At 47.8% G+C, this 27,756-nt stretch overlaps 1 protein-coding gene across 3 annotated transcripts; it reads left to right on the forward strand.

Annotated features, from left to right (window-relative positions):
• Positions 1-26,684, forward strand: LRRC24 (leucine rich repeat containing 24). Of its 3 annotated transcripts, XR_014549943.1 has the most exons (6): positions 6-174; positions 18,124-18,298; positions 20,024-20,302; positions 21,797-21,965; positions 24,385-25,665; positions 25,718-26,684. XR_014549943.1 is itself a non-coding variant. In XM_083622099.1 (5 exons), exons 1-5 carry the CDS (start codon positions 140-142, stop codon positions 25,401-25,403), a joined length of 1,677 nt encoding a protein of 558 aa, XP_083478225.1. In that variant the 5' UTR covers positions 1-139; the 3' UTR covers positions 25,404-26,684. The 3 variants fall into 3 exon arrangements, 2 of the variants coding, with proteins under 2 accessions (XP_083478225.1, XP_083478226.1); XM_083622099.1 differs by having other exon boundaries at positions 1-174; positions 24,385-26,684; XM_083622100.1 differs by having other exon boundaries at positions 1-174; positions 18,127-18,298; positions 24,385-26,684.
• The last annotated feature ends 1,072 nt before the right edge of the window (positions 26,685-27,756 follow it).

Below are 27,756 nucleotides of genomic sequence, written 5' to 3' on the forward strand. Positions count from 1 at the left end.
CAGAAGCGCGTCGAGGCGAGCGGCGTCGCGTGTGGCGGCGGCGGCGGTGTCTGTGGCGAGGCGGCCCCTCGTCCTCTGGACGCCCCCTCAGCCCTGGGCCGCTCCTCCCGGCGCTGCTGCGAGGCCGGGCGGCCGGCGGATGCCATGGAGAGGGGCCCGGCGGCGCTGCTGCAGGTGAGACCCGGTGACCTTCGCCGGAGGGGTCCGGGGCGGGGGAGCTGAGGGGAGCCGGACGGCCTACCTACCTACCCGCCTTCCTGGCAGGGAGAGGCGGCAGCGGCCTCCAACCACCCGCCGGTCTCGCCCTGAGGTAACTCGCGAACGGGCGGGGGTCGCGCGCCGAGTGACGTCCGTCAAAGCAAGGGAGAGACGGGGCCTTTGGGACTCCCCGCCACAAGGTCCCGCCGCGCGACCCGGAGCCGCCTCTCAGCCGCGCTGCTCCCTGGCAGAGTTACTGGGTGGCCCCCGAAGGGTCTCCCCTCTCCCTGTTGCTCCATGAGGGTGGTTGTGTCTGTGTGGTTCCCCCCCCCCGAAAGGGGGCAGCGCTTGGGCTTTGGAGGAGAAGGGGGCGGGAGGCAGGGCTGCAGCAGGAGGGCACGGATGGCATGCCAGGATGGCCTCCCGGCTCAGAGCATCCTCTCTCCATGCCATTCTTCCTTGGACTGCCAGCTGGTGGGGCCGATCCAGCAAGGTTATTAATAATAATAATAATAATAATAATAATAATAATAATATCTTTATTGTCACTGCCCCCTCTCGGGGACAACGAAATTACTTGGCTGCTCCATAAAAACACTAATTAAACAATACAGTATAGTACAGCAAGGAAGATTAGATGACTTTCAAAGTCCAGGCTTCCCATTCAGGGCTGAGATCGCTCTGGAGAAGAAGCTGTTCTTAAGACGGCTCGTTCTCGTCTTCATCGTCCTGTATCTCCGTCCCGACGGCAGGAGCTCGAAGAGACAGGGACCAGGATGCGATGGATCTTTTACTATGTCCAGTGCCTTCCTATGGCACCTTGTGGCATAAATCTGCTCTAAGGTGGGGAGTGGGCAGCCAACAATGCTCTCTGCTGCCTTAACAACTCTGCACAGCCTCATCCTGTCCTGGGTAGTGCAGCTTCCGTACCACGCACATAAGCCATAAGTGAGCACGCTCTCAATGGCACAGTGATAGAAGGCAAGCAGCAGTTTCTGCGGAAGATGGGGGGAGATCTATTGCCTTCTCGCCCCTGTTAGCAGCGGGGCTTGCTGGAGGCGTCTCCCCACTGTGGGGAGACCGGGCAAGGCCATTCAGGGCTCTTCTGCTCCCCCAGCCTAGAAGTGGCTCTCCAGGGTCTCAGGTAGGAAGAGAGGTCTGTTCCCAATCCCTGACCCTTGTACGAGTGGAGATGCCGGGGCTGCGACCTTCTGTGTCCAAAGAGATGCCAAAAGATGGGACTGCCTTTTCCCCCTGGCCAGGGCTGAACTGGGATTTGAACCCAGACCTTTAAGCGTGCAACAAGCATATCAGATTCTCTTACCCCAGCTCCAGGGATGGTGGGGTGCACCTCTCAGGGGCTCCCCTTGCTACCCATTTCCCCCCACACCCAGTGAGCCTTGGCAAAAGGGTTTCGCAATCATTCTTCATGGGGCCGGTTGCCATCCATCACTGGTACCGTTGAGCCTGATGTCTTTAATCTACAAAGTCTGATATGGTTTGGGACCTGCACACTTACTTTGGAAGCCAGCTTCTTCTTTAAGGCCCCCCCCCCATCGCCTTTATGGGCTGGTGAGAAGGCCCTCATCCTTGTGCCACATGCAGAGACATCTTGTCTTCTTAAGAGCAGCCTTCTGAACCCAGGCAGGCATTCTTGCTTGGGTTTCCGCTTAGTGTCTTGAGTTAACTTTGAATTCAGTATACGGGAGGGTTTTGTGTTAGTTTGTTTTTGCTTGTTTTCCTCTATTATCTATTGCTGGTTTGTAAATAGCTGAGCGTTTTGCCATCTGTAGGGAAGAAATAACTCTTCCAGGTAAACAAGGAGGAAAGTTTTTGTAATCTTGAGGGTGACTGGTGCTCAGTGCAGGCATGTAGCCACACATTGTAGTCTAAATTATTGTGGATTAGTAACATTTGTGGGCTTGTTTGTGAGAGTTGTCTTTTGGTTTTACAGGGGCATTGTTTGGTGGGTTTTTCCACTCCTTTAAGAGATATTTCATTCACACAGGTCCTTGGGTATGTGTATTCATTAATGACCACCTTTAATAAATAATATGATAGGGGGGGAAAGGAGGAGGAGAGATGGAATTAGGGCAAGCCAGAGATCAAGCATCATGTATGCAAAGCCAAGGTTGTTCCAGGGGAGGGAAATCCCTCCAGAAACATTTTACAGCAACCTTCAGCAACTTTGTGCCCTCCAGATGTTTTGGACTGCAAATCCCATCATCCTTGACCACTGCTGGCTGAGCATTGTAGTCCAAAATATCCAAGGGGATGCCAAATGCACCTTTATAGACTCCACACGGGAGCCACGTTCCCCCAGTTCATGGGAAAGATGTCTCCCGTTGTTGAAAAAGGGAAAGTTGCTGTCTCTGGTGGACAGAGGCATCCTGGGAAGGGGAGTGAAAGTGGGGTGGGCTCCAGGATCACAAGAAACTGTCTTGTACCAAGTTAAGACCCTTGGTCCATTTGGCTTAGTGTTGTCTGCACTGACTGGCAGACTCTCTAGGGTGTCAGAATCATAGAATAGAATCATAGAATCCTAGAGTTGGAAGAGACCACAAGGGCCATTGAGTCCAACCCCCTGCCAAGCAGGAAACACCATCAGAGCACTCCTGACATATGGTTGTCAAGCCTCTGCTTAAAGACCTCCAAAGAAGGAGACTCCACCACACTGTCAGGAAAGGGACATTCCCAGACCTGAAGATAGCAATGATTGACCGAGGGCCTGTGCTCAAGTGAAGGAAGCGCCTTCTCTGAACTGTGATGTGTTCTCTGATAAGCCTCTGAACTGTGATATGTTCTCTGATAAGGTTCACGCGAAATAATGCTTTGGGAGTAGGGTTAACTCCTTTCATAAGAAGTGTTTGTACTGTACTCCTTTCATGAAATCCTCTTAGAAAAAGAGAGAATTAAATGAAGGGCTTGTGCAACCCAATTTGCAAGCCCCTGTTTGCCAGCTTTATTGATCAGGCAATGTTTGCAGAGTCTTGTGAGTGGTTGTCTGCTCCCTTTCCCTGGTTCACACAGGTTGCCATAGCTACTCAACAGCAAATGATGGAGCTATAGTAACAAACGGGGAGTGCCGTGCTTCCCTGTGTATACAGCAAAGGCTGGGACCACAGACACATGTACACACCCTGCCAAAAAGAAAAGAAAAAAGGATTGAGGCTTTTGTTGCAGAATAGCTCTCCAGCACTGGGAACAGCAGCTTCTTTCTGGCAGCCTGTGCAGCACACTGAAATCCAACAGGTGCAGCTTCCCTGTGACAGCACAACTTTTTTTGGTTTCTGATGAAGCTTGCCATGTTTGATATCTGTGTGCTAGGCTGCTACTGTGGGTGACTTGAGAGAGAGTCTCTCATTCCTCACCCTCACTCTGCCAAGTTCTCTGCCACATTGCAAGGAATCCTTGGGAGCACAACGGCATCATTGCAAGTCCCCCCAAATATTACAGTTCCAAACAATGGTTTGGATCACTTCCAAACCTGAGTCTGAGGGTCCTGCTGCCCCCTAAGTGCACTCCTTGAACTCGCATTTAAGAAGTTAACCACTTCAGGGATACTGGATCTGACCACTGCTAGGCTATGCTCATATTTATACTTTGTGAGAAATGGTGGTATTTAGGGATTCACTGAATGCAAACTTTGCTTAGTTGTGTTTGGGTATAGCAAGAGTGTGTGTTTTAATGTGAAAACAGGTGATGCTGTTTTTCTTCTGAAAAAAGCTGGATGCTTTGCCAAAAGTTTGGCACTTAAACTGCTTTGGTTGCCCTGTATCATGACCTTTGTCGAGAGACAGACAAGAGAAACATGTCCTTGTTAATTCTTCTTGACATCTCAGTGGCTTTCGATGCCATCGACCATGGTACCCTTCTGTCCGAACTAGGGGTGGGTCGCGCCACTTTGCGGAGGTTCCAGTCCTCCTTGGACGGTTGTTCCCAGAGGGTGTTGCTTGGGAAATGCTTTGCAGCCCCGTGGAACCTTCAATGTGGGGTCCGGCAGGGCTCAATCCTATCCCCCACATTGTTTAACATCTACATGAAACCGCTGGGTGGGGTTATCCAGGGTTTCAGAATACATTGTCAGCAGTATGCTGATGACACTCAGCTCTATTTCTCCTTTACATCTGCAGGTGAGGCAGTGGAAATGCTGGACCAGTGTCTTGCTTTGGTAATGGACTGGATGAGAGCCAACAAACTGAAACTTAAACCAGATAACTGAGGCACTGTTTGTGGGTGGTTCCCTAGACCAGATGGGTGGGAGGTTGCCTGCTCTTGATGGGGTTACGTTGACCCTGAAGGAGCAGGTTCATAGCCTGGGGTTACTCCAGGGTCCTTTGCTGTCACTCGAGGCTCAGGTGGCCTCAGTGGCCCTGAGTGCCTTCCATCAGCTTCGGCTGGTGGCCCAGCTATGCCCCTATCTGGACAGGGATAGCCTAACTACTGTTGTCTATGCTCTGGTGACCTCAAGGTTAGATTACTGCAATGCGTTATATGTAGGGCTGCCTCTGAAGATGGTTCGGAAACTTCACCTGGTGCAGAATTCAGCGGCCAGGTAGCTCACTGGAGAAAGATGGTTTGAGCATATTACATTTATCCTGGTCCGACTGCACTGGCTACCAATTAGTTTCCGAGCCAAGTTAAAAGTGCTAGTTTTGACCTATAAAGCCTTAAATGGCTCAGGACCGCAATAACTCAAGGACCGCCTCTTTCCATAATTACCTACTCGGGCCTTGGGATCATCTTCTGAGGCCCTTCTTTGTGTGCTTCTTCGAGAGGTCTGGAGGGTGGCAACATGAGAACGAGCCTTCTCTGCAGTGGCTCCCCATCTGTGGAATGCTCTCCCCAGGGAAGTTTGCCTGGCGCCTTCACTATACACCTTTAAGCGCCAGGCAAAAACATTCCTTTTTAACCAGGCCTTTGATCGACATCCTGTGCCCTTTTAAAATGCGGGGGGTTTTGGGGGGGGTTGGGTTGTTCTTTTTATTTTGATTATATATTTTGTGGTTTTACATTTTTATTTTGTTCTGTGAACTGCCCTAAGACCTCCAGGTATAGGACGGTATATAAATTCAATAAATAATAATGATAAAAATAATACTCCTCAGTATCATTTATATGGTGCTATCAATATACATGATGTGCCTAACAGTATCATCACAAATGTATACTCTGCTCCAAGGAGACAGCAATAGAATAGTTGCCTTTTGGAGGATGAGTTCTGCAACATGCCATTGACACAATAATAGTGCTTTAGTGGTGGTGGGTTTATACTGAACCATCCACATACCTGTCTTGTGATGCTCCCACGTTACCACATTATTGCCTCCTGGAAGGGAGGAGTCTTGTGTCTACAGTGCAACAAAAGTGTGGGGGGGAAATCCCTTCCAGAGCATTTGTGGGGTAAAAAGTTACAGGTTTTCTGCAGGAAATGGGAATGAGCAGTACCTCCACCCCAAAACTTTAGCAGGTGCAAGCAGTGTTGAAAGCAGAATCGTGTCTAACAGCCCCAATACCATCCTGAATGCAGAGCATCATGAGTGCACAATGGAAAGGATGTCTGGTGGGACCATAAGCCTGGAATGGCTTGCTCCAAAACACAATTCTTTCTGGGGAAGGGGAGACACTGTTCAGAAAAAAATTGATAATATATATACAGTCATACCTCATGTTACGTTTGCTTCATGTTACGTCCTGTGGCGACCTGGAAGTACCGGAAAGGGTTACTTTCAGGTTTTGTCGCATGCGCACAATCAGCAAATCGCGCCGTGCACCTGCGCAGATACGGCGCTTCAGGTTGCACTCTTTTCATGTTGCGAACGGGGCTCCTGAACGGATCCCGTTCGCAACCAGAGGTACCACTGTATTCAATAATTAATACCCTCTAGTATTTTCCAGATGAAAAACCAGGACAGCTTTGGGGTGTTTGGAACCCTGAGAACAACAAGGGTTGTTGCTTGAGTGTGTGTGCACGCGCACCCCCCTTCACAGCCACCCCAAATATTGTTGGGAAGCTTTTCTCTGGCTGATGTACATATTATACTGACCGTAGCTTTTCTTTGTTTTTAAAAAATGAGTGCTTAATCTTGCAAATAATCTCGTTGCATATGTAGGGTAGCTGCAACTGTATGCACATGGAATAAAAATGAATCTCTATCCCCTCCCCCCAAATACTTAAGTTCTAGAGATCCAGGTGGGAAGCCTGAAATGCGAAGAACTTTAGTGCACACTGACAGCATTTGATTCCCGCAAAAGCAGTGAAGGGATTTTTTTAAACAATAACCAGAAAATTCAGGGGCTGCCCCTGGTAAACAGGGGGTCGGGTCATTGGAGGGCGGACTGTACTGTGGATGTAAAAAACCAACATTAGTTTGAATGCACATTAGATGCAGATACCTTTCTCTTTATTTTTCTTACCTAATACCAACAACATTTGCAAATGCAGCCTTCCAGAGGATAAAATGCATCCTCAAGCCTCTGTTGTGAAACGCCCTAAATTGGTCTGACAGGAGCCTGCCACCGTGACAGCAGAGTGAGGGAATTGTGCCCTAGGGGTCCTGCTTAGCATGGCATCGGTGCTGCCACCCCCTTCCCCTGATGTCTCCCAACTTAGTGGGCATTGCAGCCAGTTGCCTGCGCCATGGCAACAGCAGACCTGCTTGGCAGAAGTGCCAGCAATAAATAACGCCAACAGTGTTGTGGTCCCCTTGCTGCACATCTTGCCCCACATATTCTCCCCTCCCTTCTCCTGCCCCCAGATACACCGGAAGAGATTGCATCTCCTCCACCAAGCTGGTTTCAAAGAAACCTGACAGCATGAGATTGGGGTGGACCATAGTTCAGCAGTGCTGGGTAGTGGGCAAGTTATGACGTTAAATGCATTTATATGAACTGTCATTGAAATAAGAGATGCCCAGTGGCTTGAAGAGGAGGGGGGGGCATCTCTAAGCATGTTGGTGATGCTGCTTTACATACATACATAGTCATAATTACATATTTGTATTGCATCTCATTGCTATATCATGTGTGATCTTGTATATTTGTTTCCCCCCCCCCCCAGCTTATAAACTGCCTTGTGTATTGTAATATAGCCTTTCTAATATAGCGGTATATAACTTAAAAATGAAATGAAAAAAAGAAGGGTGGTGGTGGTGTAGTGGTTAAGAGCGGTAGACTCGTAATCTGGGGATCCGGGTTTGCGTCTCTGCTCCTCCACATGCAGCTGCTGGGTGACCTTGGGCCAGTCACACTTCTCTGAAGTCTCTCAGCCCCACTCACCTCACAGAGTGTTTGTTGGGGGGAGGAAGGGAAAGGAGAATGTTAGCTGCTTTGAGACTCCTCCGGTTAGTGATAAAGCGGGATATCAAATCCAAAACTCTTCTTCTTATATTGCATCTTTTCAGTGGTGAACATGCAGGATCCCATCAAGCAAACATCCTCAGCTCATGTTCATTCCCTTTTTAAAGTAAAAGTAAAGGGACCCCTGACCCTTAGGTCCAGTTGTGGATGACTCTGGAGTTGCGGTGCTCATCTCGCTTTCCTGGCTGAGTTTGCCGGCGTACAGCTTCCGGGTCATGTGGCCAGCATGAATAAGCCGCTTCTGGCAAACCAGAGCAGCGCACGGAAACGCCGTTTACCTTCCCACCGGAGCGGTACCTATTTATCTACTTGCACTTGACGTGCTTTCGAACTGCTAGGTGGGCAGGAGCAGGGACCGAACAACAGGAGCTCACCCCGTTGCGGGGATTCGAACCGCCGACCTTCTGATCGGCAGGTCCTAGGCTCTGTGGTTTAACCCACAGCGCCACCCGCATCCCTTTTAACATGTGTACTTATTTGCTATTTAACAGCAGCATGCTTTTTCACACGGGGAAGGCGGAACCCTTCCTGTTATACCTCTTCAGCTACTGATGTCATTGGACCTACAATCCATAGTTCTCTCTTGCAAGCCCTGGTGGGATGCTCTTGTGTTGGTCCCGTTTAGTTCATGGGGGCTGTGTAGGAGAACTTTCTTGTAGCCGATGCCTTTATTAGTTTGTTATTGAACTTATTCGTTGCATTTTTGTTCCTCAAGGTGGCTAACATAGTAAAAGGAACAAGCCTACTTAATGGATGAGTATAAGACAGACCACTAATATATTAATGTTCCTCCTAATTAAAAAAAACAATGAGTGTGGCTAAATATGAGCCTTTGCCTCTCAGTGTAGACAGTATGGAGTTAGATAAGACAAAGTGTCTGGCTCTGTAGAAGGCTGGTACCTTTGTTCCCAGTTACAATATATGCTTAATAATGAAAATCTATCAGCATAAATACTTTGATAAATATAGATGTCTCAGTATATTTATTACCAATTAACTTGAAAACTTGGGCAAAAAAAGTGTTTACGTCTTCCCTCTTCCTCCAGAGAGGGAGGGGGCCATAACCCAGGAGCTCACAAGCATGTCTTCCTGGCTTCCAGGTTGACACTCTAGGGGTTTTGAAGCTTGTGTGTCCTCCCTGCCTGTGATAGATAGTTGAGCTGTGTTGTTCCACTACCCTTCCTAGGGAGCCAGGTGTCCTGGCAGGGCTGCTTCTTCTTGCTGGTGGCTAATCCGTCTCCTTAGCAGGCTGGCTCTCAAATCCTCCCCATACCATTAAGCTGCTTTAGAATTATTTGCAGCTCTCTAAATGCAGAGGGGACCCAGTTCAGGAAGAAGTCATCATTGTGCCCCACCATGCTTCTGTGGTAGCCTCTCCGTCTGCGTAAGTGGAGCAGCTGTCCAAGGCTCTTGGCTTGCTATGGTAAAAGTCCACCAGCCCAGAATACCATGTTAAATGTTGTAAACACTGGAAAAACGGAGGTGATCCCCTCGCACAAGAAGAGCCCTGCTGGATCAGGCCAATGTCACATCCATCCTAGTACAGTATTCTGTTCTCACAATGGCCAACCAGATGCCCCAGTGGGAAAACAAGAGCAGCCCTCTCCCCTTCTTCCAGGGACTAATATTCAGAAGCATTGCTGCTTCTGACCATGGAGGTGGAGAATAGCCATCCTGAGTATAATAATAATAATAATAATAATAATAATAATAATAATAATAATAATAATATATTATTTGTACCCCGCCCATCTGGCTGAGTTTCCCCAGCCACTCTGGGCGGCTTCCAATAAAGATTAAAAATACATTAAAATGTCACACATTAAAAACTTCCCTAAACAGGGCTGCCTTCAGATGTCTTTTAAACATAAGATAGCTGCTTATTTCCTTGACATCTGGTGGGAGGGCGTTCCACAGGGCGGGTGCCACTACTAAGAAGGCCCTCTGCCTGGTTCCCTGTAGCTTTGCTTCTTGCAGTGAGGGAACCGCCAGAAGGCCCTCAGCGCTGGACTTCAGTGTCCGGGCAGAATGATGGGGGTGGAGACGCTCCTTCAGGTATACTGGACCGAGGCTGTTTAGGGCTTTAAAGGTCAGCACCAACACTTTGAATTGTGCTCGGAAACGTACTGGCAGCATCAAGAGCCCTCTCCTCCTCCATGAACATGTCTGATCATCTTTTAAAGCCTTCTAGGTTGGTGGCCATCACTGTCTGCTGTGGGAGGGAGTTCCATAGCTTAACTATCCACTATGTGAAGAAAGACTTTCTTTTATCTGTCCTGTAACTGCCAACATTCAGTTCTGGTCTTGCGAGAGAGAGAAACCTTTCTCTAGCCTCTTCCTGCATGCCATTTATTATTATATAAACTTCACAATGGCTCAATCCCAACAAGCCCCTCTTTCCTGATCTATGCCAACCTCTCTCTGCCCCACAATTCTGCCATGCCAGGCCTTAAGGTCAGGTTTGGGGGTCACCCCTCTTGTTTCAGCTTTATGGTGAACCATCATGCGTGATCCATTATAATCCCAAAGGAGGATCCTTTATAATCCTTCATTATTAAGAGGCTGATAATATTATTTAATCCCCACCCTATCTTTTGAGGATCAGAGCGGATTACAATAATTTAAAAACACATTATAGCTACGCCCTATTTATAAGCGCTCCAGACTTCCCACGTGTCGTCCAGTCTTTGTGGCACGTCTGCCTCTCACAGCAATATCCTGAGGTAGATTGCTATTAAAGATAAAGGGACCCCTGACCATTAGGTCCAGTCGTGGCCGACTCTGGGGTTGCGGCGCTCATCTCGCTTTATTGGCCAAGGGAGCCGGGGTACAGCTTCCGGGTCATGTGGCCAGCATGACTAAGCCGCTTCTGGCGAACCAGAGCAGCGCATGGAAATGCCGTTTACCTTCCCGCCAGAGTGGTACCTATTTATCTACTTGCACTTTGACGTGCTTTCGAACTGCTAGGTGGGCTATTACTACCACTTAAGAGATGAAGAAGCAGAGAGAGAGAGAGAGAGAGAGAGAGAGAGAGAGAGAGAGAGAGACTTGCCCTCAGCCACCATAAGAGCTTTGTAACCAAGTAGGTGTTTTGAACCCGTGTCCTGGAGGAAGGAATGCTGGATGACAAAATAGAGAGGGGCTTCCTGTGAGGAGCAGAGCAGCTTCCTGTTGGCACTCGAGTGGGTGTTAGACTTTTTGTTTTTCAGTTTAGCGAGAATGTTTCTCTCACATTAAGGAGGTGACCTTATGAGCATCCTTCAGGTGCAGTTGGAACAGATGAGGTCCTGAATCATAGAAATTTAGAGCTGGGCGACACACAAATGGTTATCTAGTTCAACCTGCCACAAGGCATGAGTCAGACCAGTAGAACATCCAGCTCTTCCCCCCCTCCAATTCCCCAGTTATCTTCACGACAGACCCCATGGCTGTAGCCCCTTCTAAGGCTATGCAACATGCTGGTGACAGTTTTAGCCCAAAACCAGGTTGTCAAAGTCTGTCCCACTTACTGATTGTTTTATTTACTTATTTTGTAAACTCTGTACACTGCTTGCTTATAAAAAGATCCCTTCAGAATGGCTTGCCGGAAAAGATAAAACAATGAAATTATCAAGAAGAATCAACAGCAACCATTAAAGACTTGGGGAATGTTAAAATAGCAATAAATTAAACACAGTTAGAATAGTAATAAACTGAACACATTAAAACTTGCATCAACTTTCTAGACATGCTAGAGCCTCAGCAAGCCACTTCTGCAGGATCAGGCAGCACCCCTAGAAGTGTGCTCAAAGCGAAGAGGCCTTCATTTCCCTGTACTGTAATTCTGAACACGTGTTTCCATTTGCGAGACTTGCATTTTTCCATTTCTCCCGTTGCATGGAGCCTTCCAGCTCACATGCTCTCTCTCCCCCTGCTACCCCCTCAAGCCACACGCTGGTTGCATTCACAATAAAATTGTCCTCCCTGCGATGAGCTTATCACTATGTAAATGCAAAGGAGGTTTCCCTGTTGGGTTTGCTTTTTGTGGATGCCCTCGCCCTCAGAGTTGTTTGGTACTGAGTGCCAAAAAAAAAAAAAAGTTTCCAGGCTGGCTTTGCAAAGTGCTGCCCTGGGGGTGCTGTTTCAAAGCATGTTCCAAGGGATCCTGGCATTGCAGCAAAGCTTTGCAACTGAGCAAAGGCCTGGAGTGCTTATGCAGCGGCCTGACAAGAGCTGCTGTCCTGCTCTAAGCCCACAGAAGAAGGCGGCTTGGTTGCTTCAGCACATTGGAGAGTTCCTAGTGAGCAACTTCTCTCAATGAAGGATCTCTTTTCAGTCCATTACAGTACAGTACTTCATTCTTAAACTGAGCCTGCACCATACAATGGTACCTCAGGTTACATACGCTTCAGGTTATATATGCTTCAAGTTACAGACTCCACTAACCCAGAAATAATACCTCAGGTTAAGAACTTTGCTTCAGGATGAGAACAGAAATTGTGCTCTGGTGACGCGGCGGCAGCAGGAGGCCCCATTAGCAAGTGGTGCTTCAGGTTAAGAACAGTTTCAGGTTAAGAATGGACCTCTGGAACGAATTAAATACTTAACCCGAGGTACCACTGTACACTTAAAGCACCCTCAACCAGAATCCTGGGAACTGTAGTTTAAGGGCACTGGGAACTTTAGTTCTTTGAGGGAAAGCTGCAGTTCCCATTATTCTTTTTCTGTGGCAGGGAATGTGCTTTAAATAGTATGGTCTGTTCCAGTACAGTGGTACCTCGGGTTACATACGCTTCAGGTTACAGACTCCGCTAACCCTGAAATATTACCTCGGGTTAAGAACTTTGCTTCAGGATGAGAACAGAAATCGTACAGCAGGAGGCCCCATTAGCTAAAGTGGTGCTTCAGGTTAAGAACAGTTTCAAGTTAAGAACAGACCTCCAGAACGAATTAAGTTCTTAACCCGAGGTACCACTGTATTGAACAGCTCTTACAGTCAGAAATTTCTTCCTAATGTTTAGGCAGAATCTCCTTTCTTGTAGTTTGAATCCATTGATTTCGGTCCTCTCAGTCTTCTCTTCTCCAGGCTAAACGTACCCAACTCGTTTAACTGTTCCTCATAAGGCTTGGTTGGATTCACTCAGTCGACACTCTGCATTTACTCAGAGGTGCTCTCCTTATGGTTTTTGTGGCTGAGCCGCTGTACTGAAAAAGAGATCAGGGGCTTTGGCTTCCAGGCACTGCAGGGCGCCCTTTTGTTAGCAGTTAGGCAGCAGAGAGGATTCTGCCCGCAGCCAGTATTTTGACACTGTGGATGTGCTTCGGATTTATAGAGTGGCATTAGGAGGATGTTTGCTGCCTTGTCCTCCATCTTTTCCCTCCAGCATCCCAGCGAGATCCTGATGAAGGTTTCTCATGGTGTAACGGCTGATTAATATAGCTGGATGCTCCTCTCTCTAATTTATCTGCTGGGAGGCCGAGCTGCCTCTGTGAATGAACAGATGGAGGGCACCCCCCTCCCATTTTACCCCAATCTCTTGCAGCGGCTGCAAACTCCCGATGAAATTTTAATAAGGCCTTGCTTGCTCATTATTTATTATGCATTAAAGAGAGCGGGAGGCAATTAACTGAGCAAGAGATGACACAGAAGAGTGGAGTGAAAAGGGACCCTTCAGGCTAGCAGGGAACAGCAACCCCACCTCAGCTGGGCAAGTGCCTGAGCAGCAAAAGGGACCTGATGGCTCCTCATCATGATAGTCATAGAATTGTAGAGTTGGAAGGAACCCCAAGGTGATCTAGTCTAACCCCCTGCAACACAGGAATCACAACTAAAGAATCCCTAACAGATAGCCATCCAAACTCTCCACCCTCAGAACCCTCCACCGTCAGAGGGAGTCATTTCCACCGCTGAACAGCTCTTAAAGTTAGATAGATAGATAGATAGATAGATAGATAGATGATAGATAATTTATTACGGTCGGAGGCCAGCTTATAAAACACACTTGGGGGTACAGTCACAGAAGGAAAACAAACAATTAAAACAATGTACAACAATAAATTTAAAAACAATGTACAACAGTAAACTACCGCAGGGAGCTGACCCAGAGTCACCCATGGAACCGAGTTTGGGGAATTTGTTAACGAACTAGTTTGAGTCAGGGGATAGTCTGCGCCTACAGATCTGTACACAGAATCTGGCGACCATCCGGATCGTCTTCTGATCTTTGCCTAACAGGAAAAGGTCGAATTTTTGCTTTTCCGGGAGGTCAGCGAGCCTCACCAGCAGGGGACCAATGGTCTTACTACGTGCCTCTTCATAAAAGGGACATCTAAAGAACAAGTGCTCTGGGCTTCCTATCTCCCCCAATGCACAGGCGCAAAGTCTCTGAGCATATGGGACTTTTTTAAAGGCTCCTTCCAGGACCGGTGAGGGCAGAGCCGAGCTTCTGGCAAGTGCAAAGGCCCTTCTTGCATTTTTAGCTCTTAAAGTTATTCCTAACACTCAGTCGAAATCTCCTTTCTTGTAACTTGAATCCATTGGTTTGGGGCCCTGCCCTCTCGAGGAACAGAAAACAAACCCAAATCCTTCAATCATTCCTCATGAGGCTCTGTTTCCAGACCCTTGATCATCCTGCTCTCCCTCCTCTGCACACCTTCTATCATGTCAATATCCTTCTAAAGTTGTGGCACCCAGAACTGGACACAGGACTCCAGGTGGGGTCTGACCAAGGCAGAACAAAGCAGATCTGATCACTAGACTTCTGTTGATGCAGCCTATAATAACATTAGCTATTGGTGATGGTTGTATGCTCCTTCCAGGATCCAGAGGCAGCAGGCTTTTTTATACCTATTGCTGAGGAATAACCACTGTGGGGGGCTATTTCCCTCACACTCTGTTTGTGGTGCCCCTGCAGCCATCTGAATGGCTACTGTGGGGTTCTAGATTAGGTGGGTCTTTGGTCCAATTCAGCAGGGTACCCTTCTGTGAGTCCGGACACCCCAAGAAGGCTCAGTTCTTGCACAACTGCAACTCACGTGTTTGATGTATTACAGTATTTTAATATTTTTTTGGAAGCTGCCCAGAGTGGCTGGGGAAGCCCAGCCAGATGGGCGGGGTATAAATAATAAATTATTATTATTATTATTATTATTACTGGACCGTGATTGTTGCTGCAATAACAACAGTGTAGTAGAAAAGGCTAACCAGGGGAACTGAATTGATTTTGAGCAGAATCTGTGTTTTCCAGCAACTGGTATTCAGAAACATTTCTGCCCCCAACTGTGGCAGTACAGCGTATAACTACCATGGCTAGTAGCCATAGATAGCCCTTTCCTCCACGAATGTGTCCATCCTCTTTTGAAGCCATCCAAGTCAGTGGCCACCACTTCCTCCTGTGCTGTTGGGGCAAAGAAGAGAGTCTACGGAAAGATTTGGAGAAAGGGAGAGAGGTTGCTTTAGAAGCAAGGAGGTAGAGGCTGTCCCTGTCATTGCAAGCAGGGCTGTGTTCCAAACTAGCTTATTCCACGAATATGTAATCACAGCAGAGTTGGCTGTATTAGCTTTGGCATCAAAAAGGCCTGGAGTCATAGGAAGCTACGTTGTACTGAGGCTATGTACACACCATACATTTAAAGCACTTTACTCTCCCCCATGAGAAATGTAGTGTACCCTTTACAGAGCTTCAGTTCCCAGCACCCTTGACAAGGTACCGTTTCCAGGATGTGCTTTAAATGCATGGTGTGTACACAGTGCGTGCCCAACTGTTGGTTCAATATTTCTTACGCACTGACTTGTACGGGTTCTCTAGGGCTTCAAACAGAGAACATTCTCCGCCCTCCCTGGAGGCGACCCCAGAGAGGTGCTCTACCACTGAACTATGATGGCCTTTCCCCCCGTGGCTTACAATTTGGCCAAGTTGCACTGAGGTCCTACACAGAAGTTTCAAGGCACAGATCGCAAAACCAGATGTGCTGAAGAAAAACAAGGTCAACAAGAGGAGATTCGAAAGATAACAAGAATGCAATGAATACATGTATAATCACCGCAGTGCGAAATATCAATACAATGCACATCCAAAACATAATGTGCATTTGCCAGAGCATCGGCGCATGAATACTAAACCATTGTTATAACACCAAAGCAGTGATAATTACTTTTGCAGCAGGAGATTGCTCGAGTGCAAAGTTGCGTATCAAAATAGGCCCATAGCTGGGGGTTGGCAAAGCAGAGATGGACAGGCATGCAAGAACAGGAGCTTTGAGGCTGATGGAGAAATTAAGAGGGAGCTTTGTCCAGAGATTGGCACAAACAACCTACCAAATCTCAGAGGGCAGCATCCATACCCCCATCTGTTCTTCCAGCTGGTTAGATGCTCTTCTCTGGAACCAGAGCCAGGGGAGACTTTAAGACCATTGCCCCACGCAGCGTGTCTGCTGCCTCACCCTAATCTCTCATTAGGATGCCTGTAGCACTGTGGTGCTTTTCCCTGATTGTTGGTGACGTTGCTCAAAGCCTCTAATGGGTTTAGGAGCCACTGAGCTATCCCTCTCCAGCTAAGGGGCAGTGGGGAAGATGAGATGGTGCCGTGCTGAGCCGAGATGCCAGGGGGTGCAAGGTGAGTCTCTTCTACTTCTCCAGCCTCCTTTTTGCAGCAACATCCTCACTCTGGCTTCACCCCAGTCCAGCTCTGCAAGCAGTTTCCACCTGGTGGCAAGGATCCAGCCATATCAGCGGCATCCACTGGTACCTATATTTTTAGATGCTTGTTGCCATGGTTTTGGTACCTTGGTTACAGCCAGCGGATCCACTAGCAGCCCACACCTAAGACAAAGACCCCAGATGGTCTCTCTCCAAAGAGGTTCTCATCTGTTTTGTTGACATGGTGGTCATCGCCATGCATGTAGACAAGCTGTAGGGCCAACCGCAAAGAATCCTCGATACCAAAGCAACTCCCAGGTGAGCAAGGACTGAATCACACCGTGCATGGTGGAACTGTGGAGTTCACGAGAAGTGCATGGCCGCCATCTTGGACTGCTTCAAAGGGGGATTGGAAGAATTCTTGGAGGAGTGGAAGGCTATCGATGGCTGCTAGTCACAATGATATTTTTTTTTGTCCTTGTGGATCAGAGGTAGCCTGCTTGTGACTCCCAGCTGCTGGGGAGGATAGGAAAGAATGCTTGAGTGCAGGAGTGTGCCTTTTCTGCTTGCGGGCTTTTCTTAGGCATCTGGTAGGTCCCTGGAAAGAAATGAATGCTGGACTCTTGGACTGATCGTGGAGGAGTCTTCTTGCCCTCCTTCATCCTGCAAGGCAAACAGTGTATCCAGGACATGCCTGCCTGCCTGCCTGTTTAATTAAGATATATACCACTGTGCCATAAATATATATATATATCAAAGTGGTTTGTGGCAATATAAACAGAAACCCATACAATAAAAACCATTAAAGATATATTAGGAGGGACTTATTTGACTAAAAGATGCCGTATGTCTCAGTACTTCCAAGCTTCATCAAAGAAACACAGAAATGCTTAGAAAACAGAAAACAAACTGTCACTTTTGGGGTTTTTTTTGTTATTCTTGGTTAATTTGTTGTATTATATACATTTAAATGGAATTGTTATAAAATGATAAAAATATTTTTAAAACCAGAAAAAGTTAAAGACAGACATGAATTGGACGGATGTCTTCTTAATTGCCTGTGTGGGCACGGAGGAATGGAACCATTTTCAGCATGCGTTCAAAAGGTTGCCAAAGAAGGAGTCTGCCAGCTCTAAAAAGGAGATTCTGCAGCATCCATATAGCTACACGGATGATGGGAGTTGTGGTCCAGCAATATCTGGAGGGCCAAAGGCCAATAGGCCTTTGAAGCTGTTTATTTTTCTGTTTATTATTATTATTATTGGCTTACTTTAAACTACCTCACAGGATTGTTGTGAAGATAAAATGTCGGCGGGGGGAAAACTCAATGTACAACATATTTAACTCTTAGGAAGAGAGGAGAGATAAAATAATAAAATCGTGATTTAGTTCTGTGATTCTATTTCTCGTCTGTGGTTTGTTGAGCCTCTGCTATAACCTATTGTGGATTTTCTGTGGTGTGTGTTCCTGTTTTAGGTATTTCTATTAGATAGGTTCCTCCTGTATGATGGATGTGTATGTGTATTTTAATGATCCGAATAGAGTGAAATATTACACTTATTATATATTTATTTAAATTGTGTCTTTTTACCTGATGGGGACTCATGAGTCATGGAAGGGGGGGAGAGGAAGTATCTATTAATTTAATAGAGTTTATATTATTTTGTCAATACTGCTTTATAGATTACGAATGCCTTATTGATTTGTTAATCATGTAATATGCCTTACACTGTAATCATGATGCTTAGCTTATTTCTTCAGTTGCTGGTTTGCTAAGATCATTTTACAGATTGTAGTTGTTTTACTGAACATTTGTTATGTGATTTATGCTGTCCCTGTGATGTTCTCTTCTGCTACTGTTTGTTAAGCTGCTCTGGGATTCATTTGACTGCAAAGCGACATAGAAATACAACCATTCAATCTCTCCCTTTCTCTCTGTCTCCTGCCAGCAGCTGCTCTAGGATGGCTCCGGTGGAGCCCACGCTTGTTTCCCTCCTGCTGTTGGGTCTCCTGGCACTCCAGGCCCACACTTGCCCAGCCACCTGCCGCTGCTACAGCATGACCGTGGAGTGTGGCTCTTTGGGCCTCAAAGAGATCCCAGGCAGCATCCATCCCTCCACCCAGGTAAGGCTCAGGTGGGTGGAAGCCCAACTCCCAGCACCACTGGGGGTGTGACCATTAGGGCCAGGTTTCCTTTCTCCACCCAACCTAATCTACCTCACAGTACTGTCGTCCATTCAGTGCAAATGCTGGCTTGCTTTCAAAAATAAATTCAAACGTTAACAATAAGAACAATGAACGGTGTCTTTCCGAAAGCACCAAAATTGGAATCTCTGTAGAAGTAGCATACACAATGACTGATTCGGTCTTGAGCCAATATAACCTACAAAATTGGAAAAGAATATGGAAATGCTTTTTTAAAAAATAAATCTTTATTAATTTAAAGTACAATCATACAGTAAAGGTAAGTATAACAAAGTTAAGCACAAAAAAGAAAAAAAGAAGAAAGAAAAAGGGATTCGTCACCTCAAAAAGGTCGAAGAAAGGTTTAAAAGTAACAAAAAAGAAAAAAGTCAATTAAAAGAACCACATGTTTATACAACATCATGTCTGTCTTATCCAATAAAGTTTTCTGTGAGAAGCTTCCAATCATTCTCATTATACTTTTTCTATTGTCTTGATTTTGTCGCGCAGTTTGTTTTATATCTTTTTCCATATATGCTTTCTTTGAGGTGCATGCAGGTGTCAAGAATTACTTTTTAATAGACTGCCAATTTGGTGTGTTTGAATCTGGGTGGTGGTGGGCTTTTGTGTGTGCGTGTACCTGGTATAGATTTGTTTTAGCCAGCTCAGACCCTTTGGGATGTGGAGCTAGAACAAATATATTAAACCAATAAAATGGAGAGCGTATATAAAAAACCAAAGTGTGTGCACGCAGACACATTGCTACCACCACCAAGCCTTTGGGCTCCCAATGCAACCTGCACACGTGAAAGAGCACATCCTCTCCTGCTCATTTACTATCTTCTTTTTAAAGCTTGATTAAGTAACCAAAATACTTTATAAGAAAGCAAAATGAATCAGGTGGTGATTTGCTATTAAAGATCTGTAGTACATAGACATCAGAACATGGTGAGCTTCAATCTAAAGTCAGACAAGAAAATAGGATTGTTGTTCTTCCAGGAGCTGACACTACGTTGAGCTCAGGGTTTAACTGATGGCATCTCCCCTGGCTTTCTCCAGCGGGTGCAGAATGCTGGGGTGAGACTCCTTACGGGGTCCTCGCTGCGAGATCACATTCACCCGGTGCTATACCAGCTGCACTGGCTCCCAGTGGAGTACAGGATCAGGTTTAAGGTGCTGGTTTTAACCTTTAAAGCCCTATACGGCCTAGGACCCTCGTACCTACGGGACCGCCTCTCCTGGTACGTCCCACAGAGGAACTTAGTCTTCAAATAACAACATCTTGAAGGTCCCAGGCCACAGAGAGGTTAGGCTGGCCTCAACTAGAGCCAGGGCTTTTTCGGCTGTGGCTCCGATCTGGTGGAACGCTCTGTCATAAGAGACTAGGACCCTGCGGGACTAGACATCTTTCCACACGGCCTGCAAGACAGAGCTGTTCCACCAGGCCTTTGGTCAAGGCACAGCCTGACTCCCTCCTTTGGCAATCTTCACAGAACTCTAGCCCAGTGGTTGCCATCAATTTGATTTGAATTAATTTTATAATGAAATGATTTTAGAATGTTGTATTATTTTATTGTTATTAGCCGCCCTGAGCCCAGCTTCAGCTGGGGAGGGCGGGATATAAATAAAATTTATTTATTATTTATTTATTTCTCCCCACTTCAGACGGTTTTTCTTCAGGACAACGGCATCACGCAGATTCACCAGCAAGACCTGGCGTCTCTCTCGGGCCTGCAATACCTCTACATGCAGAACAACACCATCTCAGCCCTGGAGCCAGGCGCCTTCCGCAACCAGAACCGGCTGCTGGAACTGGCGCTCAATGGCAACCGCATCCATCTCATCAACAGCAGCATCTTTAAGGGCTTGGAGCACCTGCGAGTCCTTTACCTGGCGGGCAACCAGATCACCCGGCTGCCCGACTTCACCTTCTGTGACCTGGAGGTGAGACCCACAGGGGCATTCCGGAAAGCAAGCCATTGTCCATCAAGGTGGCCCCAGTCTGCGTCCCAGAAACAGCCATGTTTTCTGCGTTAGGACCCTGCTGTTCCCATTTTATGGATGAGGGAACTGAGGCTCAGTATTAGTCAGGGTTTGAGCAACTCTCACTTTCATCCCTGATCTGCAGCGGCTTAGTGCAAAGAGATGAATGACTTGGAGGAGCTAAGTCTTAGTTAATTCCTACTGTATGCAACAGAGCATTATGGAAATAGCCGCATTACAAAGTCAGTAGTGTGAACTTTAAAAGCAAGTTCAAGTACTTGTCGTTAATATTAGGAACAGCAGGGACTTTCAATACACAATTAAACTGTGTCCAGTTCTGGGCACCAAAATTGACAGAGGAGATTGGCAAGCTGGAAAGGTGTGTAGAGGAGGGTGACCGAGATGGTAAAGGGTCTGGTAAAGAGATGGCAAAGGGCCCTCAAATATTATGAGGAATGGCTGAGGGAGGTGGGTATGTTTAGCCTGGAAAAGAGGAGACTTTAAGGAGATCTGCTAGCCTTCTTCAGTGCCACCTAGACCGCTGTCACATGGAATACGGAGCAAACTTGTTTTCTGCTGCTCCAGAGGATGGGACCCAAGCCAGTGGATTCAAGTTAGAAGGAGACTAAACATCAGGAAAAAACTTTCCGACTGTAAGAGCCATTTGACAGTGGAACGGTCTCCCTCAGGAGGTTGTGGGCTCTCTTTCATTGGCTGCTTTTATTTTATCCCCCCCCCCCATTTTTTTTATTGATTTTCCAAAATTATAACAAACATAACAAAAACATTACAGTATCAAAAAACAAACAAACATTTATCCTAACTGTTATAGTCCCACTCTTTTATCATTGTTGGGTGACTTCCTCAAATCCCCCTAGCTGAGTTTCCGTATAGCTCATTGTAGCAGTTTTCCAACACTATTTTCATATAAGGTTTACTTGTTCAATTAACATCTTTTTCTTTTCATTTTGACTTCTATCCATAATATTATGCAATTTCACATAGTTAAATCCCAGGCCAATCTGTTACTCACAAATATTTCTGTTTAAGTTATCTTAATGTATTTAGCTAAATAGTCTTTAAATTTCTTCCATTCCTCTTGGTTCTCCTCCTCCTTCTGGTCATGGACTCTTCCGGTCAGGTCGGCTAGCTGCCAAAAGTCCATCATCTTCATCTGCCATTCCTCCACTCTTGGTACTTCTTGTAATTTCTTTGGCTGTTTTTAAGCAGAAGGTGAACGGCCATCTGTCTTGCATCCTCTAGTTGTGATTTCTGCCTTGCAGGGGGTTAGACTCCTGGCCAAGAGCTCCCAATTTGCATGGGGCTGCATGGGCAGCGCAAACGAATGAGGGACAAACAGCCCCAAACAGCAGTGGTACCAAAACAAGGAAGAAGTGGATAACAGCTCCAGGCCTGCTTTCTACCTAATGTGCCATCTGATTCTCTCTTTTGCAGAGGTTGCAGGAGCTCCACTTACAGGAGAACAGCATAGAGACTCTGGAGGACCAGGCGCTGGCCGGTCTGACCTCGCTGGCGCTGCTCGACCTCAGCAAGAACAACCTGCGCACCATCAGCCGGGTGGCTCTCCGGCCCCTCATCAGTCTTCAGGTGCTGCGATTGACAGGTGAGCCGCCGCGCTGGCAGCTCTTCTGGCGCCACCTGCAGGCCAGAAGTGCTGGTGATAGCGCAGCCATTTCAAAGCGGGCCTCTGCTGCCCACTTCTCTTACTGCCCCCAAGGTGGAAAAGTTGGGGTAGGCAGGAGGGATGCAGGCATGTCAGGCTGGGAGGAAATCTCTGCAAGAGCCACAAAGATTTATTTGTAGGAAACGGTGTTTTTTTTGTGCAGCAGCACCTGCATTCTGGAACCCCCTGCCTATTAACATCAAGTACGGCCTTCTCCCGTTTCTCGCTCCCTGCTCCTGCCACCCTAGCAGTTCGAAAGCACCTCAAAGTGCAAGTAGATAAATAGGTACCACTCTGGCAGGAAGGTAAACGGCGTTTCGGTGCACTGCTCTGGTTCGCCAGAAGCGGCTTAGTCATGCTGTCCACATGACCCGGAAGCTGTACGCCGACTCCCTCGGCCAATAAAGCGAGATGAGTGCCGCAACCCCAGAGTTGGCCATGACTGGACCTAATGGTCAGGGGTCCCTTTACCTTTACCTTTACAGCCTTCCATGTACTTTTTTCGGCACCTGCTAGAAACATTCTTTTTTAGACACGTAGAATGCTGAGGTGTGTTTTAATCCTGTTTTTAGTTTATTGCTGATTTTATATTCTGGATGTTTTAAAAGAGTTGTTTTTACTGGTGATTTTTATTGTTTTATCCTCTTTGTAAACCGCTTTGAGTGGTGTTGTTTCAACAATCAAGCCGTGTGCAAATTTTATGAAATGAAAATAAATGTGGCCCCATGGGCTGGAAGAGGTAATAATATATTATTTATACCCCGCCCATCTGGCTGGTTTTCCCCAGCCACTCTGGGCGGCTTTCAACAGAATATTAAAATACAATAATCTATTAAACATTAAAAGCTTCCCTGAACAGGGCTGCCTTCAGATGTCTTCTAAAAATCTAGTAGTTGTTTTTCTCTTTGACATCTGGTGGGAGGGCGTTCCGCAGGGCAGGTGCCACCACCAAGAAGGCCCTCTGCCTGGTTCCCTGTAACTTGGCTTCTCGCAGTGAGGGAACTGCCAGAAGGCCCTCAGAGCTGGACTTCAGTGTCCAGGCAGAACGATGGAGGTGGAGACGCTCCTTCAGGTATACGGGACCGAGGCCGTTTAGGGCTTTAAAGGTCAGCACCTACACTTTGAATTGTGCTCGGAAATGTACTGGGAGCCAGTGTAGGATTTGGGTGAAGCTTCAGTTAGTTTGGCTGAGTATTATGGAGGTGTCCTTACAGCTGTGGGAGAGGGAGCAGGAGCATTCTGGGATTCCACTCCAAATCCCATAGGAAAATAATGCAGGTTGGGTATTGCAAGGAGACCTTCTGGCTTTTCCTTCTGTAATTAAACTGCCGAACTCCCTGCCACAGTAGGCAGGGATGGCTCCCAACCTAGAAGGCTTTAAAAGAGGGTTGGACAGATTCATGGAGGAGGAGGAGAGGGATATCAATGGCTACTAGCCAGGATGGCTAGGCTGTGCCTCCACGGTTAGAGGCAGCAGTGCTTCTGAATACCAGTTGCTGGAAACCACAGGAAGGCAGAGTGCTGCTCTTGTGTTCAAATCCTGCTTGCGGTACAAATCTGTTCCCAAAACTGTTTCATTTTCTCACATGTCCACCACATGTGGTAAAAATCTCCATCTTTATAACGAATTGAAAAGGATATTTAAATACACTTTCCCGAAAAAGCCAGAAGCTTTCTTGCTAGGCTTGATGGGAGAGGAAATAGAAAAAGCAGACCAAAGGTTATTTATGTATGCTACGACTGCTGACAGAACTTTGTTAGCCCCAAAATGGAAATTACCAGAATTACCAACAATAGAGGAGTAGAGGCAGACGAAGATGGTTGATTATGCGGAACTAGCAAAACGGACCTGTAGATTCCGAAATCAGGAGGAAGCAAAAAGATTGGCGTAAATTTATGGAGTACATAAATAATAACTGTAGAAATTTGAAGACTCTGGCAGGACTGAAATAAATCTTACGATGTAGATAGGATTGGATACAATAAGAAACGGTGGGAAAAGTAACTGACATAAGAAAACCTGTTGAAGGGAGGGAAGGAAGTCAATGCTCAGCAGAGTGTGGGTAAATGATTGTTGAATTTTACTGTATTTTGTTTGTATGTATGAAATGAAACACCAATAAAAAGCATGTATATATAAAAAAATCCTGCTTGTGGGTTTCCCATAGGGGCATCTGGTCTGCTGATGTGAGATGTTGGGCTGGATGGGCCATTGGCTTGAGGCAGCAGGCTCTTCCTATATTCTTATTTTGCATGGGGCTGTGGAGTGGAGAGTGGTTGGGAGGCAGTGGGAGACTCCTGGGGTGACATTGACTTGTAACCAGACCCTCTCTTTTTCTCCCTTCCTTCCTCCTGGCAGAGAACCCTTGGCGCTGTGACTGCTCCCTGCACTGGCTGAGCTCCTGGATCAAGGAGGACGGGCAGCGGCTCCTGAGCCCCCAGGACAAGAAGATCGTGTGCGCGGAGCCCCCTCGCCTGGCCTACCAGAGCCTGATGGACGTCTCCGGCAACAGCCTCATCTGCATCCCGCCGGTCGTGCAGGTCGAGCCCCTGGAAGTGACGGCGCGGCTGGGCGACGACCTGCGCGTTTCCTGCCAGGCCTCGGGCTACCCGCAGCCCCTGGTGACGTGGCGCAAGCTGGCGCACTGGCGGGGGGCTGGGGGTGCCAAGGCCAGCGGCTCCCGGCTCCCAGGCGGGACCTTTGCCCTGAGCGAGCGCAGCGTGGGGGAGCGCTTTGAGCAGTCGGACACGGGCAGTGGGATGCTCTTCCTCAACAACGTGACGGTGGCCCATGCCGGCAAGTACGAGTGTGAGGCTTCCAACCCGGGTGGGACGGCCCGGGTTCTCTTCCACCTCATGGTCAACCTCTCCCAGCAGCAACAGCAGCAGACGTCGCGAGGCTACCCGGCCTCTGTGGACATCAGCCAGGAGCCCCTCTACGACATGGAGAGCATGGACTTCAACGCCCTCAGCATGGCCACGCAGACGGCCATCGCCGTGGCCATCTCCCTCCTGGCCCTGGTGGCCCTCCTGCTGGTGATCATGATCTACCGGAAGCACCGCAAGCGGAAAAAGGCCAAAAAGGAGGAGAACATCCTCTACGTCAACGACTACTCGGATGGGCCTACCACCTTCGCCCAGCTGGAGGAGTACCGGGACGAGAGGGGCCACGAGATGTTCGTCATCGACCGCAACAAGCCCCTCTTCGCCACCTACAAGGACCCCCAGGGCCTGGTGGGGACCTTCCCTGAGCAGCTGCAGGATCAAGCCACCCAGACCTTGGAAGGGGAAGAAGACGGCCCCCCGGAAGCCAGCGAGCTCTTTGTCAACCAGGGACTCATGTTCCAGCCTCAGATTGCTTACGAAATCCACTGCTGAAGGATTTTGGGCAGGCGGGGAGAGCCCACAAGCAAGGTGCCCAGGAAACCTTTGGGTGGGTGGACTCCCCCTCCCCCCTTAGGGGAGCTGCTTCCTTGACCTTTCACCTCCGCCCCGGCCTTCCCGATAGGTCTGCCTTCTTTGCGGTTTAAGGTGATGCAGGAGTGGAGCCTGAGATGCTTCGGTGACCGTTAGCGGCACCCACAGGGGAGATGGGGGATTTCTTTCTAAGCCTCTCCCCCGGGAGCAATCTCACGCCACAGTGGCTGCCAAGTGGAAGTGTGTCTCACCCTCTCGGCAGCGTTCCTCGGGAGTAAGAACTCCCTCGGTCTCTCTGGAGCTTCCCGGATGCTCTCCGCAAAGACAGGAGAGCGGTTCAAGAGGCCTCTATGAGAAGGTCCATTCAGAAAGTGTTACAGGCGGTGCTATTTTTCTAGAAAAAGAGGGGCCAGAACTCACCATGAACACCTCCCTCGTTCTCTTAGAATGGCAACGGCGCCCACCTGAGAGGTGCTGGAACTGAGTTCCGGTGAGTTCCCCCTGGGAAAAAAGCTCTGGTTATGGGGTACCGAACTGGTGGCCACTGATGGACAGCAACAGGCCGCACCCCTTGATTTATCCCAGTCGCCCCCCATTTGCCCTCCAGTGTGTACCCTGTGGTTGGACAGAAGGAATTTGACTATTCGGCAAATGAAAGAAAAAACACTTCCTAGGTATAAGTTCAGTCTCTTGACAAGAAGCTGATGGAATCCATAAATGTCATACACTGTGCAGTCTTGACCACCCTGTTTCCCCCCACTCTTTCACTAACCTTCAACTGACACTGTGGAGATGAAGCCGGGCGGGGGGGCGACGGGATATACCTTCCGAGAACTGGAAGAGTTTCTCCGGCCGGAGGACAAGTGAAACATTTGTTTTCCAATTTGGTGTTTTGTTTTGTTTTTGTTTCATTTTAAGGATGAAGGAAAACATACTGTGACAATCACAATGAGTTGAACAGCTCCACTGTATTTGTAAGTCCCACAGGTAGACCCCTACCCCACCCTCCTCACCTGCACAGCCACCCCCACCCCCCTTTTCTGGTGCTACACAACTGTGGTTTTGCAGGAACCTTGAAAACCACAGGAAATGGGGAGGTACCACCAGGCTCTGCCAGGAAAATGGAAATGGCAGCGCCGCAAAGCGATCTGAGCAAACAAGAAGCCAATAAAATGTAGCTGGTGCCGGGGGGTGCCAAGGACCAGTATTTCATTTATATTATTTATAAATTCTTACTGCACATCCCCTTGTGGAAAGTGTGCGCGCTGACACACAATTGTGGTCCAAAACGAGTTGCAGTCACACATTTCCTTGCACACCTTATAAGTAGGGTGTAGCTTTGGGGATTTCTATTTTTCACATTTTTCTGATCCTGTGATAATACATTTTAGGCAGAGCATGATGAAGACGATGCAGAACATCCAGGGAGCTCTCTCAAAGGCTCTATAAACTAAGCAGCCAATCCCTGCACAGAGCACGGTCTGTTTTGCTGACTATATTCCTCCCTGGACTCAGAGAGCCGGGAAGGGAGGAAGGCCAGCTACTCCATATCTCCCCCACCCTCTGGATCAGACCATATCCAGGCCAGCGAGAGCCAAGAGCAAAAAATGGCACATGCAGAATTATCATACAGGGAGGAGAGGGATTGAACTGCCTGCTTTTCCTAACTACCCCATAAAACAACTTTCTGGTTGCCCATTTCAACCCTGGAAGATCAGCCCAGGGCAGACTTCACCCACCTGCTGCCCTCCAGATGTTTTGTACTACAACTCCCATCAACTGGGGCTGTTGGGAGTTGTAGTACAAAGCACCAGGTTGACAAAGGCTGGCATAGGCCACAATGAATTTGTAAAGTCTTCAGTGTGCCACAAGACTCAGTGTCGATGTTGCTTTGTGCTGTAGCAGAGAGTCCACCCTCACTTTCCAGTATAAATGCAGCACTCAGTTGTGACTTGCGTGTAATCTTGTAGCACCTGGATTTCTCCACTGTTAACATCTATCACCAGTTCTCCCGCCAAGGAAGGAAGGAACCCTGCAGTCTGTGTGCAAACCTAAAAATTGCGAGTCTATGACCCTTTCTGGGCAGTTCCTTTGAATTCTTGTTTCCCACCCCAAGGGATCATGAGAGGATACTTTAGAGGGTGCAACTGCCTGGCGTAGGTCTGATTCTTCCTATAGTGGGAAAAGCCCTCTGGTTGCAATAGAAAAACCAGCATTGCAGTCCCTGAAAACAGGCTTGGGTACAGCTGGCTCTCCAGGTCTTTTGGGAATCCAACTTCTGATAGCATTATCACCGCCAGCAGCCCTTCAGCTG

The sequence above is a fragment of the Podarcis filfolensis genome (assembly GCF_964270895.1).
Source record: "Podarcis filfolensis genome assembly, chromosome: 7".
NCBI classification, from domain to species: Eukaryota; Metazoa; Chordata; class Lepidosauria; order Squamata; family Lacertidae; genus Podarcis; species Podarcis filfolensis.

Excerpts from the sequence above, each read along its gene's own strand:
- LRRC24 (XM_083622099.1), top strand. The coding sequence starts at position 140 with ATGCCATGGAGAGGGGCCCGGCGGCGCTGCTGCAG. Across the intron at positions 175-18,123 it reads GCCCGGCGGCGCTGCTGCAG|CAGCTGCTCTAGGATGGCTC; the intron begins GTGAGACCCGGT and ends GTCTCCTGCCAG. Across the intron at positions 18,299-20,023 it reads GCATCCATCCCTCCACCCAG|ACGGTTTTTCTTCAGGACAA; the intron begins GTAAGGCTCAGG and ends TCCCCACTTCAG.